This window comes from Ictalurus furcatus, chromosome 25, assembly GCF_023375685.1.
Source record: "Ictalurus furcatus strain D&B chromosome 25, Billie_1.0, whole genome shotgun sequence".
In the NCBI taxonomy this organism is placed as follows: Eukaryota; Metazoa; Chordata; class Actinopteri; order Siluriformes; family Ictaluridae; genus Ictalurus; species Ictalurus furcatus.
The window spans coordinates 6,882,175-6,895,077 of NC_071279.1; the positions used below are offsets into that span (position 1 = coordinate 6,882,175).

At 38.1% G+C, this 12,903-nt stretch overlaps 1 protein-coding gene across 2 annotated transcripts in view; it reads right to left on the reverse strand.

Moving 5' to 3' along the window:
• atad2b (ATPase family AAA domain containing 2B) overlaps window positions 1-12,903 on the reverse strand; it is a 78,998-nt gene that overhangs the window by 25,147 nt on the left and 40,948 nt on the right. The window contains exons 23-25 of one of the 2 annotated variants that reach the window (XM_053613844.1): window positions 9,310-9,432; window positions 8,335-8,457; window positions 233-310 (exon numbers count right to left, since the gene is read on the reverse strand). In XM_053613844.1, the coding sequence (XP_053469819.1) occupies window positions 233-310; window positions 8,335-8,457; window positions 9,310-9,432 (324 nt within the window). The remainder of the gene's footprint in view (window positions 1-232; window positions 311-8,334; window positions 8,458-9,309; window positions 9,433-12,903) is intronic. The other variant, XM_053613845.1, reaches the window with a different exon arrangement.

Here is a 12,903-nt window from a genome sequence, read left to right on the forward strand (position 1 = left end):
GCAAAAAAAAAAAAAAAAAAAAAAAAAGGAAAGAAAAAAAAAAAGATGAAGAGGAAGAAGAAAAATAAGGGTGGGGGGAGGGGGGTGGAAAAAGGTCATCCTTGAGTGAGGACACTGTTTGTCACTCTGCCCTGCATCACATAGCAGTGGCACTTAATGAGGCATCTCGATCGATAGATGATTCAGTCCATGCTTCTGGAAATGAAGCGAATCAGTCAAAAGCTGCACTCACCTCCTGCAGCGAGGCGTACATTAGCATGCCCAGAGGTAATGCATCTCACCAGCATCTGTGCTACTTCTGTTCCACCAGCTCAAAAGAAGAAAAAAAAAATAAATCAGCAGGGCATTCAAACTGTGAGTGTATTTATTTGTGTGGGTGTGTAGGGAGCCAGCCAGCTAGTAAGACTGGAGAAATGAACATTACGCTGCTGAAAGGCACACTTAAAAGCAATCAGGGTTTTAGCAAAGACATTCTCAAATGTTTGTTTATAAGCCAAAGATCCCTTTGCCAATTAGCTGTTAGTAAAGAAACATGCTTTGAGTTTACAGATATTCTAATGCATGTTGCTACATTTTAATAGCCTGTGTCTAACAATCGTTGTTCAAAGAGCTCAAAAGAGCATGCTTAGCTAGATAGGAAAAAAAAACAACAACAAAAAAAAACCCCAAATAGAAATAGCAACTACTACTGATTAGGATTTAAACAATATTTTAATTAGGAATGAGCCTTCTGCCTGATTTTATTATTCGGATATCTGTAAAAGTTAATGAACGGATATTCGGTTAACCACTAGGAAATTTGGGGGTGGGAGTTATTTAATGTAGCGTAATAAAGTGTCATTTTCCACTGCAAACAAGCGTTCCTCCTGTCGGTGGAAGCACACATACTTAAGTGTTTGACTGTGTAATATAGAGAAATAATGGGAAAAATGCCAGCTCGGTATTTCAGCCCATAGTTCTACAGTACCAGTGTGCCTCTGGGATTGCTTAAAGGCTACAACCAAATAAAATTATAATCATTTTGTCAGGATGTTTGAAAATCTCACATTTCTATGATCACAGTAGAAATATTTCTAATAATCTATAATAATTTACGCTGAGTACTGTACGCTGACACAGTTACAGTCTGTTTCTTACCGTATGTTCACAAAAATGAGGTTACACAAAGAACTACACACAGTTCATTTGAAACAAAAATCATAAACATACACAATCCATACGCATACGATTTTTCAGAGTGAGTTCAAGCTAATTAACCACAAACTCATTCTCCAACATTTCTGGAGCTGACCGGTATTTCCATGTTATGTTTACTAGAACAGTGAATGCTCTGTGTCTGAGAAGCGGCTGGTGTGAAAGAAAAGCTTTGACAGCAGAGTAAAACGGGCTTAACATTGAAACACGAGGTGCCTAAATTTGTGTCTATAGTTATTTAAGACTTTTAGCAGAGTTGTATTGGCTGTTACTGGAAATGTAATATTTCTGTCCTGAAAAAAAGATTTATACAATGGTTTAGGGATTAAATCTATTATTCAATTAAAGCAACAAATAATTTTTCTATTTCATTGGCCTTCACCATTTATGGTCAAATCACGACAAAATTAGTCACTACCACCAGAGTCAGATCTCCAGTTAAGCCCAGACAATGGAGGGATGAAGGCTCTTTGGCAATGGTTTTGGAGCACTGCTCCCACATCAGATATATTGCAATCACTTGGCTGGCTCAGAGACTTTCACTGCCAACTGCTGTGCATTCCACACTAGCGTTTGTGCTGAATGACATGACAGACGAGGCATGCTGTCTACAGAGTATACTTTTAATGGACACCATTAGGAGGCCATGAAATTTGGATTAACACCAAGCTGGGATTGTGATTACCTAAAGCCCAGGGAGAGAGCGACAGACAGAGAGGGACGAGCAATATGATGCACCTGTGTGCCATTTACTGTCCGTAAGGAAGGCGAGATGGAGAAAGAGAGAAAAGGCAGGAAATAGAAAGGTACGCAAGGTGGTAATACTGAAAATCGTAAGAGCCGAGTCTCTAATTCAATTCAGGCATTTCCCAGCTGGTGAATCACAACTGGAGGTGCATACTTCACCTGAACCAGTGATCAAACCCCACGGACTTACTGATCAGAGTCAGAAACCACAAACAAAGTGGAAATTAACATCGACATCAAACCCTCAATTGCAACAAAGAAAGGTTGGGACATCGGTTTGAACTATTTGAACTGCATTCTGGAAAATAATGAATGATCGACTGGATAAAATGTTTAGCGCCACAGCAATCTAGATTAAATAGTAAAGAAGCAGAGTTAACAATGAAGTTCGCCACCAATAACCACAGACCAAAGCACACTACTACCTGATGCAACAAATAATCACGAGGAGTAACAAGCGCAAGCTACTAAAACGAAATGAGAATCTTGCTGAAAGCCCATTAAACAAAATGTGTCTTATAGAGGTGGGAAACCTTTTAAAAAGTATAAACTTTTAACTCGCAGTCTCACAGAATATTGATGCCTTCACTGACTGTTCCAGCCAAAATGTCAAATTCAGGTAAAACATTTTAAAATGGACAAATGAGCAATAACCAAAAACCTTCAAAATCTGGCAAAGATGTCAAATTACCAGGAAATTTTATTTATTTATTTATTTATTTTAAATAAGAAAATTAAAAATAAAATGAAAATCTGTTAAAATCTAAATAAAATCTGAGCTTGTGTCATTTACAAAGACTGGCAGAAAACATTTAAAGACTGGGTGAAAAGCAAGGGGGAAAAAGAAAAGCAAGAGCGTATGTTAGCAGGAGGCATGGGTAGGAAGCATTGAGATTAATATCCTGGAACAAATGGGGATTTGACGAGAGCTTTACAGCTCAGGTCTCACTGTGTGCTGTGCTTTATCCATCGTGCATTTTCAGGCCATATGGCTCGAGTGAGACGCCACTGTTTGAAAACTTCACTCTTATAACTTCCCTACTTTATCTGAAGTTTGTCACATTATATCACAATATAAGCAGAGAGCAACTCAAAAGGCACAGTCATAAATATCCATAATGGACACACATTTATTTCTCGATCTTAAGTTTTTTTCACCTAATTAATCTCAGCTTCTGCAAGAAAACATGCAGCATAATGAACCTGTAGTGTTATTATACGGCCCATTTCGAGAAAGCTTATTAGTTATGTAATCCCCCCCCCCCCCCCATCGATCGGTTCTGCTACAGTATCTTGCAAGTGCTCAGTTCAATCCTCTGGTTCGGCATCTGGCCCGCAGTCTGCCTAAATCCTGGTTTAGATCAAATCAACGTTAGCCTCAAAACACTGTCATATCTGTTGTCTATGGGACAGGAAGAGGAATCACAAGAGAAACTACAATTTCTAGTAGAAAATCGATCATTTTCCTTTTTCTTTATAGCACAATTAGACTTCAGAATTTTATTGGCAGAAATGAGATAATGGTCACCTCAAAAACAAAACGATCCAGTCTATTCAAGCAGCCTAGAATGGGACTGTTTTATTTATAATAAGAAAAACAACAACAACAACAACAACAGTGCATCTCTACAATCCCTTTATGTTGCTGTGCTATTAAAATGACTACTTTTTTTCTCTCATCTTAACAATTACGTAAATTAGCTGCCTAATGTCTTCAAAACAGGAAAACTATATATAATTCAAGGCAGACAGTATTTTCCTGGAGAAAACATACATTTTATATTATATATATACATACATACATACATACATACATACATATACACACACACACACACATACATACACACGTATATATACATATACGCATGGATACACACATTAAAACAAAATGGATACTTATATAATATATACATTTATACACTTATACACGTATATAAGTGTGTATATGTATATATGTATATTAACATAATGAATGATCTTATATGTTTCATCCATTACCAGCACTAGCATAATAAGTAAAGGAACATATCCGTGTTTTTATTTAGATTTCTTAGGTATTTTGTGAAAACTATTTACTGTATATGCTGAGGGTGGTCACCCTGACCACACTGAGTAGACAAAAACACATCAGCTAGAAACTATACAACAGTGCACAGTCACACAAACTATTGCAACCGCAAGTTTAAGTCCATACAAACACTACACTTATTTTTGAGATTTTGCACCAAGAAGAATTTCCTACAGACAGACGGCCTGAGGGGGAAAATGCCCTTGACTTCCTGAACATGAACGTGTAAGTAACATTTCTGTCAAACAAACCCTGTTTGGATGGACGCAGAAACAACCCGAAAACATAATGCAGAGATGTACTATGGTCTGGTGGATTCACTTTTCCTCCCGTTGTTTTTTTAATTAGTTTTTGAGATGTGTCAATTGGTTCGGATTTTTTTAACTCCATTACATCAGAATTATGTTACTGTTTTTAAAAAAAAAAAAAAAAAAAAAAAAAAAAATAGATAACCTTATTTTGACCGTTTAAAATTATTACTGCATGTCAGCTTGCTAACTGGAACGGTGCTCTGGCATGCAGCATTCATCTCATGCTCATCTCAAAATATTAGATTAAAGAAATCTTTTGAATAAACTTTTCCAAAGTGGAAAATGTTCCTATTTAGTAAGCCTGATGCTTGTACAAGTTGGCGTATCATTTTCCGCCATTTCCGGGTAATAATGGGCAACTGTGCAACACAAAATACTGCTACTACAGCATATAACATCCAACTCCCCATCTAATTGAATATTTACAAAAGCCCCAGATCAGAAAGAGCGATGAAATAACTCCGTGATAATGAGCCTTGTGCTTGCTGTGCCTGACTGACTACACCCTTTAGACAGTTATGCCAAATTATGACAAAGACAGAGAGAGCATTATGAGAATAACCGATGCATTATGATGAATAACTGATGAGCATTACTGTATAAGAAGAATACATGATATCAATACTACTAATGTTAAGTCACTTATAGGCGATTATATACAATTACGTCATCACAAGAGACGAATTATCCGAAACGCGTTCGGTCCGATTTAACACATTTTAGGAGGCAAAAAAGCAAACTCCACGTGAGGCCAAATTTATGCAATACCAGCGGTCATGAAAAATGAAAACTGTAATCATCTGTGATTAGAAAGAATACACTGCTTTATTAAAAACAGACTGCAATTTGTATTGTGCAGGAAAAAAATTACAGACAGTCCTATTAAATCCAGCTTCGAATTGTTGTCTGTCATAGAATATTCACGGCCGCTATTCATTTAGGGGGGAAAAAAATATTAAATTGCATGTTTATGAACAAAAGGAGAAAAGCTGTTGTAAATAGACAACGATTGGGAAAATGTTCAGATGGAATCATGTATCATGACTTTTTTTTTTTTCCCTCTTTTTAAGAAACTTGAAAATAAAATGAAGGATCGGCTACGTGAACTGTCCAGAAACACTCTTTTGCTCAACCCTGAAAGTTTACTAACGCATAAATTAAGGCAGTGGTATGCACATATTATGCACACGTATGCACCCGATCCAGAGATCCAGGGTGAGGTGCCAAATATTTACAGCTGTCTTAAATCACAAAGTATCCTTAAGGTCTTAGAAAAGGTATTTTCCACATCACTAGCATTGTGTGCGTCAATGTCCAAAAACAGGCCAAAGAAGCAGTTTTTATAATATGGATACATCATAATCATTGCGCCCAAAAGATGCATTACAGAGGCTTATAGAAAAAGCTTTGCGTCCAATCCAGCAATATTTATTGCAGCTAGCAGTCATTTTCTCATGTCTCAGGGATGCAACCCATTTTTTCCCCCCAGGAACAAGATGGACTGGTAGAGTTTATAGGCTCAGCATGCGAGCCACTAAATTACAATCTCCAGATGGACATACTCCACCTTGTGGCAGTCAAAGAAACAGCAGCTGGAATATTCACGCCACATTCATGCTAATTGCACACAGTACTAGCAACTTCATTTTAAAGAAACCTCCCCACACACACACACACACACACGTGCAGTGACTTCAATAGACATTATCAGAGTAACATAACAGTCCACTCCATCCATTGCAACCACAACGTGGAGTTAACAGTGCTTTATTACTAGAACATGTAAATCGATACAGAGAAGCACAACTCGTAACGTCCTCTAATACAAGACGACAACGCAGGTTCTGCGACACAGTTAATAGAAAACAAATCTATTCCATAAACAATTATAATTCATTTTCACACTGACCCTTAATGAGATCACACCGGTTTCAGAAATACCTGAGATAAATGAATGAGTGGCTGAAAAATGTTGAAAAATATAATGTATTATAGTTACTGCGATGTTCTTAGGTTTGCACACAAATATTAGCACATGCATCAAATAACCGGAGACCACCTGCCCCTACTGATCTGCACTGTCCCATGTGTAATGCTGAAAAGGTTTGTTAAAAGGAAGCCTTTAATACCAAGCTTTCCTTCATCCGCTTTCTTGTGAATAATGTCTCTTCATTGCAACAAACTCCTAACTTATCATTAACACAGATTTCTAAAGACATACTACATTCATTTATAAAGCAACATACATTATTAATAATAGCAGAAATTTGTGATTAACTGAATTAAAAGCCTAACAGATAGTTTTACAGCATTCTATTGATTAGTAATTGTTCTCACCAAAACAGCTGAAAAGCAGGCCAAGGTTATCAAAACGGGTTAGTATAATCAAGTTTTAGTTTAAGACTGGAAAACTTCCAAGATAAGAACAATATAATATATGCAGAGTCTGCTGGACAGACATTGTGAATAGTAGATAATAGCTAGACGATATATATATATGTCATATGTCCAGTCATCCAGTGAGGTCTGAATGTTTTAAAAACTAAATGCAGGTGTGAACAATTCACACAGGTGTCCGCTGGGCACAAAAACCTAATCAAAATGATGTCAAAATCCTTGATTTTTTTCACTGCCAAATTGGAAAGTGATTATCCCAAAAAGTCTGGACATCACATTTGCTCGCCCCTGAAAATGACTGCAAAATCAAATAAAACGAAATTACAAGGAGATAGAAAACGGCAAATCGTGGAGGGGTGCCATATGTTTTACTCTGAGATATAGCAACATTACTCTCCAAGTTTTCCTCAGGTCCACTGCAAGTGCAAAAATGATTAATCGATGTCCTGAAGCCCATCTGGCACTATCCAATTACACTATCTGAAATATTCTTCTCAATCTAATGAGCCCCTATTGGCTGAGAACTAAAAAAAAAATAAAAAATAAAAAAGTTTAGTTACCCTACAACAACAATGCAAATATGTTTTCCACAGAATTACAGTCCAATCTGCTCTTGCTGTGTGAGCCTTTCACACAAAACCAAAGACCCGAATCCCTTCAATCAATGTGCTAAACAGCAAATCATGCAGTGATGCCTTAAACCCAATAAGATGTCCCCCCGGGTCTGTAGTCTGCCTTCTCTATGTGACTAAATCAAATGCATACCAAGCTTACTTCTTACACCCTCGTTGCTGTGGTGTCATCCTGCGAGTCCCCTCACGCCTCAGGATAGCTCTGTCCTGACTGTGTGGAACTGGCTAGTGAGCCATCCTGCTCCGCAGGGGAGTCAGTGAGAGTGTGTGTAATGAGGAGGCCGTGTGCTGCTGCTCTGAGCAGCTGTGCACTTTTATGGACACAGTTCTTGTCTGGAGGGTGCCTTTTATAAGGACTGATTAGCCCTCAGCAACAGGGCTGGAGGATGAGCTTCAAAGTGGTGCCATACAGATGGCTAACGGCACAAGTCCAAAAAAAATGGCCTTATAATATTTCATTGTGTCCTGAGAAACACAGTAATGCTAATAATCATAAGAATACGACACACTGATCTAAACAGACTCCGCACAACGTTCTGTTACAAAGGATTCTGAAAATAAAATGTAAAGGGGCTTTTAATTGTCTTCTAGTTGAGCAGATTAAAAGAATATCCCCACACATCCAATCTATATGTGTCAAAACCCAAGTTGCCAAAGCTACAGGGGTCCAAAGCTACAAGGGGGAGTGGGGGGATTTGGGTGGGAGGGGTGTGGGGGGTTTCCTAGGTTAAAGTGTAAGAATTTTACAACACATGCCACTGTGTTGGGTGCTGGGATTTGAACTCGCAACCTTCCGATCAGTACTCCGTCTTAACCACCGAGCTACCACTGCCCTTGAGATTTTAAGATTTTATCATCTTAGCTTTTGATCACATGTTTTGTCTCTAAACCTTACACTTAGAAAACACATAACCAGCCGGCCATTTTGGCTGTAATACCTAAACATCGTCTCAGCTGGTGGTGTGCATTTTTATGTACTCACTGTTGTGTTGCTTTTCCACCACATCAGCCTGAGCGGTGCTGCCAGTGGTCTCGTCTGGACCAACAGGCCTTCTACTTGTTACAGATGCTGGAGTGGCAGCTGGCTGCTGCGGCATCTGGAACTCTGGGGGGGGGGGTCAAATGGCAGCACTTACTACAGAAACACTGACGACAGGGCAAAGACAACAGAAGAGCTGCAAGGTGTAAGCTTGTGGCCGAGTGTATCTTTACACATTAGCGGGTGAATAAAGTATTGGCATGAGATAAAGGGACAGGAAGTAACTATGAAGACACGTCCTTTCTTGACTCGTTCAAGCCTTTGTGCTTTTTGCTGATAGAGAGGGCTCTACTTACCTTAATACAACACTGAATTAATAGACTGCAAATGAAATGAGATGCACTATAGTCACTCTACAGAACTGATACCTTTAACATCTCCAGTGCACCACATAAAATATTCACCAGAATTCAATCTATAGCCTGCAAAATTCATTCAGCTCTATAGAGTGCAAATGAAGCGAAATTGAAGAGACCTAGAGGAGACTATTAGGCGGTTTGTCTTGGTTTACAGTCAGAATTATGAGTGAGAAGACTCTGATTATAGGGAATACCTTACAATTACACTGGTTTATTTGGCCCTCAAGGTGCAAAGCAAATTTCTTATATTTCTTTCTCTCCTTGTGATGAATGAGCTAAAGAGAAGAGGCAGCTGCCTGCTGCTAATGCTATGACTATCACAATTGAAGATATTGCAATGAAAATATTATCTATCTAAATAAAGATCGACCTGACTGCAATGAATAATGACAAAGTTATGTTCAACTAAGTTTCAGGAAATGTAAAAAAATAAAGTAATGGAAAAAGACAGGAAGGGGAGAAGGGTCGAAATTTGCATAATAAATAGATTCATCTTAATGAACTGAACAGTGAAACAACTTTCAGTCAGACAAGCGACTAACGCAGCTAGGTAACTCACCTCTTTTCCTTCGAGACTCTTTAATCTCCTCACACGTGCGGTCAAACTCTGGGTCCAGCTCGGAGGCAATCATCGCATGTGCCGTGTCCTTCAGACTGCAAGCCCTATGCCGAATGATCTTATCTGTGAAGAAACGATTCAACATCCCATTAGTCCTTAAATACAAACAGAACAATTAGAATACTAGCATGTCCGCTAAACATGAGGTTTGTACCATCTTTCTAGAAGCAATTCATGTAATCTAGAAATAGAACCAGAAACCTTTAATGTCATTGCATCAAAATACGAAACTGCATTTCAGAAACTGCTCAGCGGTGCCACAATACATGCACACACATAAAGCACACCATCACATCCCATACATAAATGCAGCAGTTAAAATAACAAAGAGCAAGTTTTAAGGGTTTCAAACAGCTATGACAGTCCACAGTAAGTGTCGTATATAAATAGTGCAAATAGTCCTTAGTTTAAGGACTGGATGACTTTTGGATAGAAACCGCTCAAGAATCTGGCAGTGCGCGTTTTAATTGCCGTGTATCACCTTCCCGAGGGTGGGAGGGCAAACAGGTAGTGAGCGGGGTAATGAAGAGTCCTTAACAATGTTTTTTGCTCTGGATAGGTAGCTGGTGTTTGTAATGAGTGGAGAGGGCAGCCAATGATGTTCTGCGCCGTGTTGATGACCCTCTGTAGAGATTTTTTTTGTCAGCCACTGAGCAGCCCCCATACCACACTGTGAGGCAGTATGTTAAAACACTCTCTATAGCAGAGTGATAGAAGGCCACCAGTAGCTTAGAACACATGGTTTTTCTTTAGGACTCGCAGGAAGTGCAGGCGCTGCTGTGTCTTTTTAATCTAGTTTCAAGTCCCAGTGAAGTGCCTTGAAAAGCGCAACGTTATTCGATGTGTTGACCAAATTTCCACTGAAACACGAAGTCAGTGGGGGACAGAGTGGCTCCTCCCCCTTTTTAAATATCCAATAGCTTTTAGGCAAGGTGATCTTTACAACGTTGAGGGTGGGACACTTCAGATTCTACAGAGCATTTGATTGTACAGAAAATCTGATGAGAAGCTAAAGTGCAGAATGATGTCATCAAAACTGTTGATCCCTACTGGTGGAAGAGAGAGAGAGACTGTAAATTTTGAATGCATACATCTTCTAAATGCGTATTCTGTCATTGTTTTGAAGCGCTCTAGCTTATGGATACCCTTGAGAACATATTCGTACTAAAAGTCACAAAAGTTCAATTTCGATTTCATGGGGATTTCAAGCTGTGTTTCCGAGGCACATCTATAAAATATAAGAAACCTGACTGGAAGAGTCAAGGGTAGTGAAAGAGTTTTCACTACATTGAAAATAAGACTTTTCAGGTCATCACCAGTGAGTTAGAGTCATTACCCAATACTCTTCAACTAAACTTCTTTTTAAAGTTCTTCTTTTTAAGGTTACATACTATTTTAATCTGTAACACTCAGATTTATTACACACTACACTTATTGTAGTTACACTTCAGGTAAAGCATAGCTGGAGGTCAGGAAGAATAAGGTCCTCTAACTCCAAAAGCTCAGTGTAGAACAAGCAAAGCTATCAAGCTTGTAGGAACGTGAAACAAGGCTTTAAAAAAAATTGTTGGAGAAGGTAAATCATTAAGGCTTAGGTAAAATATGTAGACGAAAATAAAAGAACATTCATACAGGTTTACAGTATAGCATTATCCACAATTTCTATAAATTGTATCACGTACCTTTAGGCCTAATCCTATATAAATAGAAAACTATCTGTTTTTTAATTGACTGTTTTAGAGTAGTCTTTATGAGGTATTGCAATAATAAGGTTTACTTCACAGTTAACACTACAGACAAGTAATTTGATCTATCAAAGGCAGATGCGGTCTTCAGCAAGTTATCACAGTAGATATCCAACCAGCTTTTGTAAAGTTATCTTATGAATGTGGCTATTATATTTAAAATCTGATGCTTGTACCTAATCAAGGGGAAAAAATGCTCAGGCTAATGCTATTAAGATATCGATGTCTGCCAGACAGACTGGATTAACTTCCTCCCAGCTGCTGCATGAGAATAACTATCTCCAGTACTGCCATGGTCTATATAACAGAGTCATCAAGACCGAGCCGTAATTCTGTTCAAGGCGATCAGCTGAATGTAGAAAGGTCTAAGACAGTTACAGGAAAATGTAAAGAAACCGTGTTTGTACAGTAGGTTTCCTCTCGCCTCCTAGATTAAACAGATTGTCTAATAGTAGAAGTGTCTTCTGCTTGATTTTAACAGTCAGCTATCTATAAGAGTTAATGAAAGTATATTTGATTAATGAATGACTGAGCAGGGAGACTTTTTTTAAAACCCCAACTTGTCTAAATTCTCTACATCTTGGTTACCAAAAACATGATGTGAACACATCTGTTACATACTCCAAAATGTCATGTTTTTCTACGATAAATGCAACCTATTTTTCCATTCCTTTCATTGCCAGTTTTGTTCAGGTAAAAATTTAAAAAAAAAAAAAAAAAAAAATAGAAATGCACATTTGGCTTGAGTAAAGACAAACAGTATGAATGCTAGCATAAAATTATGATGATTGGACCACAGGCTTGAAAGGCAGGAAAAAATAAGTAATGAATATTCGGTTAATCACAGAGAGGGGAAAAATAACTTGTAATTAATATGGCATAATCAAATCTTTTTCCCCTGGAAATTAAACTTTGCTTCTGCCAATGGCGCACATGTCTATGTTTGCAGATCTAATACAGTGAATTAATGAACAGAAATATTAAATGCACAGCCCTGAACGTCAGCTCGGCATGCTCAGACATCTGTTAAGATATAAATCACTTTATAACTTGGATGAACTCCTTGAACTAACAAACTTTGTTTGATCACGGGGAGTTTGGACTTTTTTGTTACTAAACTAGTGAATGAAAACAGAAATGAATGTCCCGTGCAAAAGCAGCATCAGACATAAAATGAAAAGTTCCAGTTCCAATGCGGGGCATCAGATGGGCTTAATCTGCCAAGCTAAAATACCAGCTGTTCGCACATTAGTGCGCACCTTCAGCTTATACACCACAATAGTGCTGCTATCTACATCAAAATACCGGCAGGTTTTTATCATTCATATTTACTCAACAATTTGCTGTGGACCTACAGCTACACAAAGACCCAAACAGAAAATCTGAATTCAAATGCTGGCGCCTACAAAGGGTAATCGGATATAAATTATAAATGTCCTGATGCAATCTGTTAAGTCATAGAGCATACAAACTCTATCTGAACTTAAAAGGCATTTTCACTGATTCGTAACTTGTTGCTTTGTATAATTTCCATTTTACTGTCCATTGGTTTTTAGAGCAAGTCTAGAGATACTTTCAAATTAATGTCAGACAGCAACGACAGTAAAGTACATGATAAAATAAGAAAGTAAATGTACTCGAGTGTTCGTCTGGACATAAAAGACAGGAGCACTTTGGTTTTAAGCCTCATCACTGAATGGAAAAGTAATGCTGACAAATGAAATAACAGTGCCTTACGTTCCATTTCCTTGGTCCAAATGCACCCAAAGACTTCTTGGCCCCAATATTA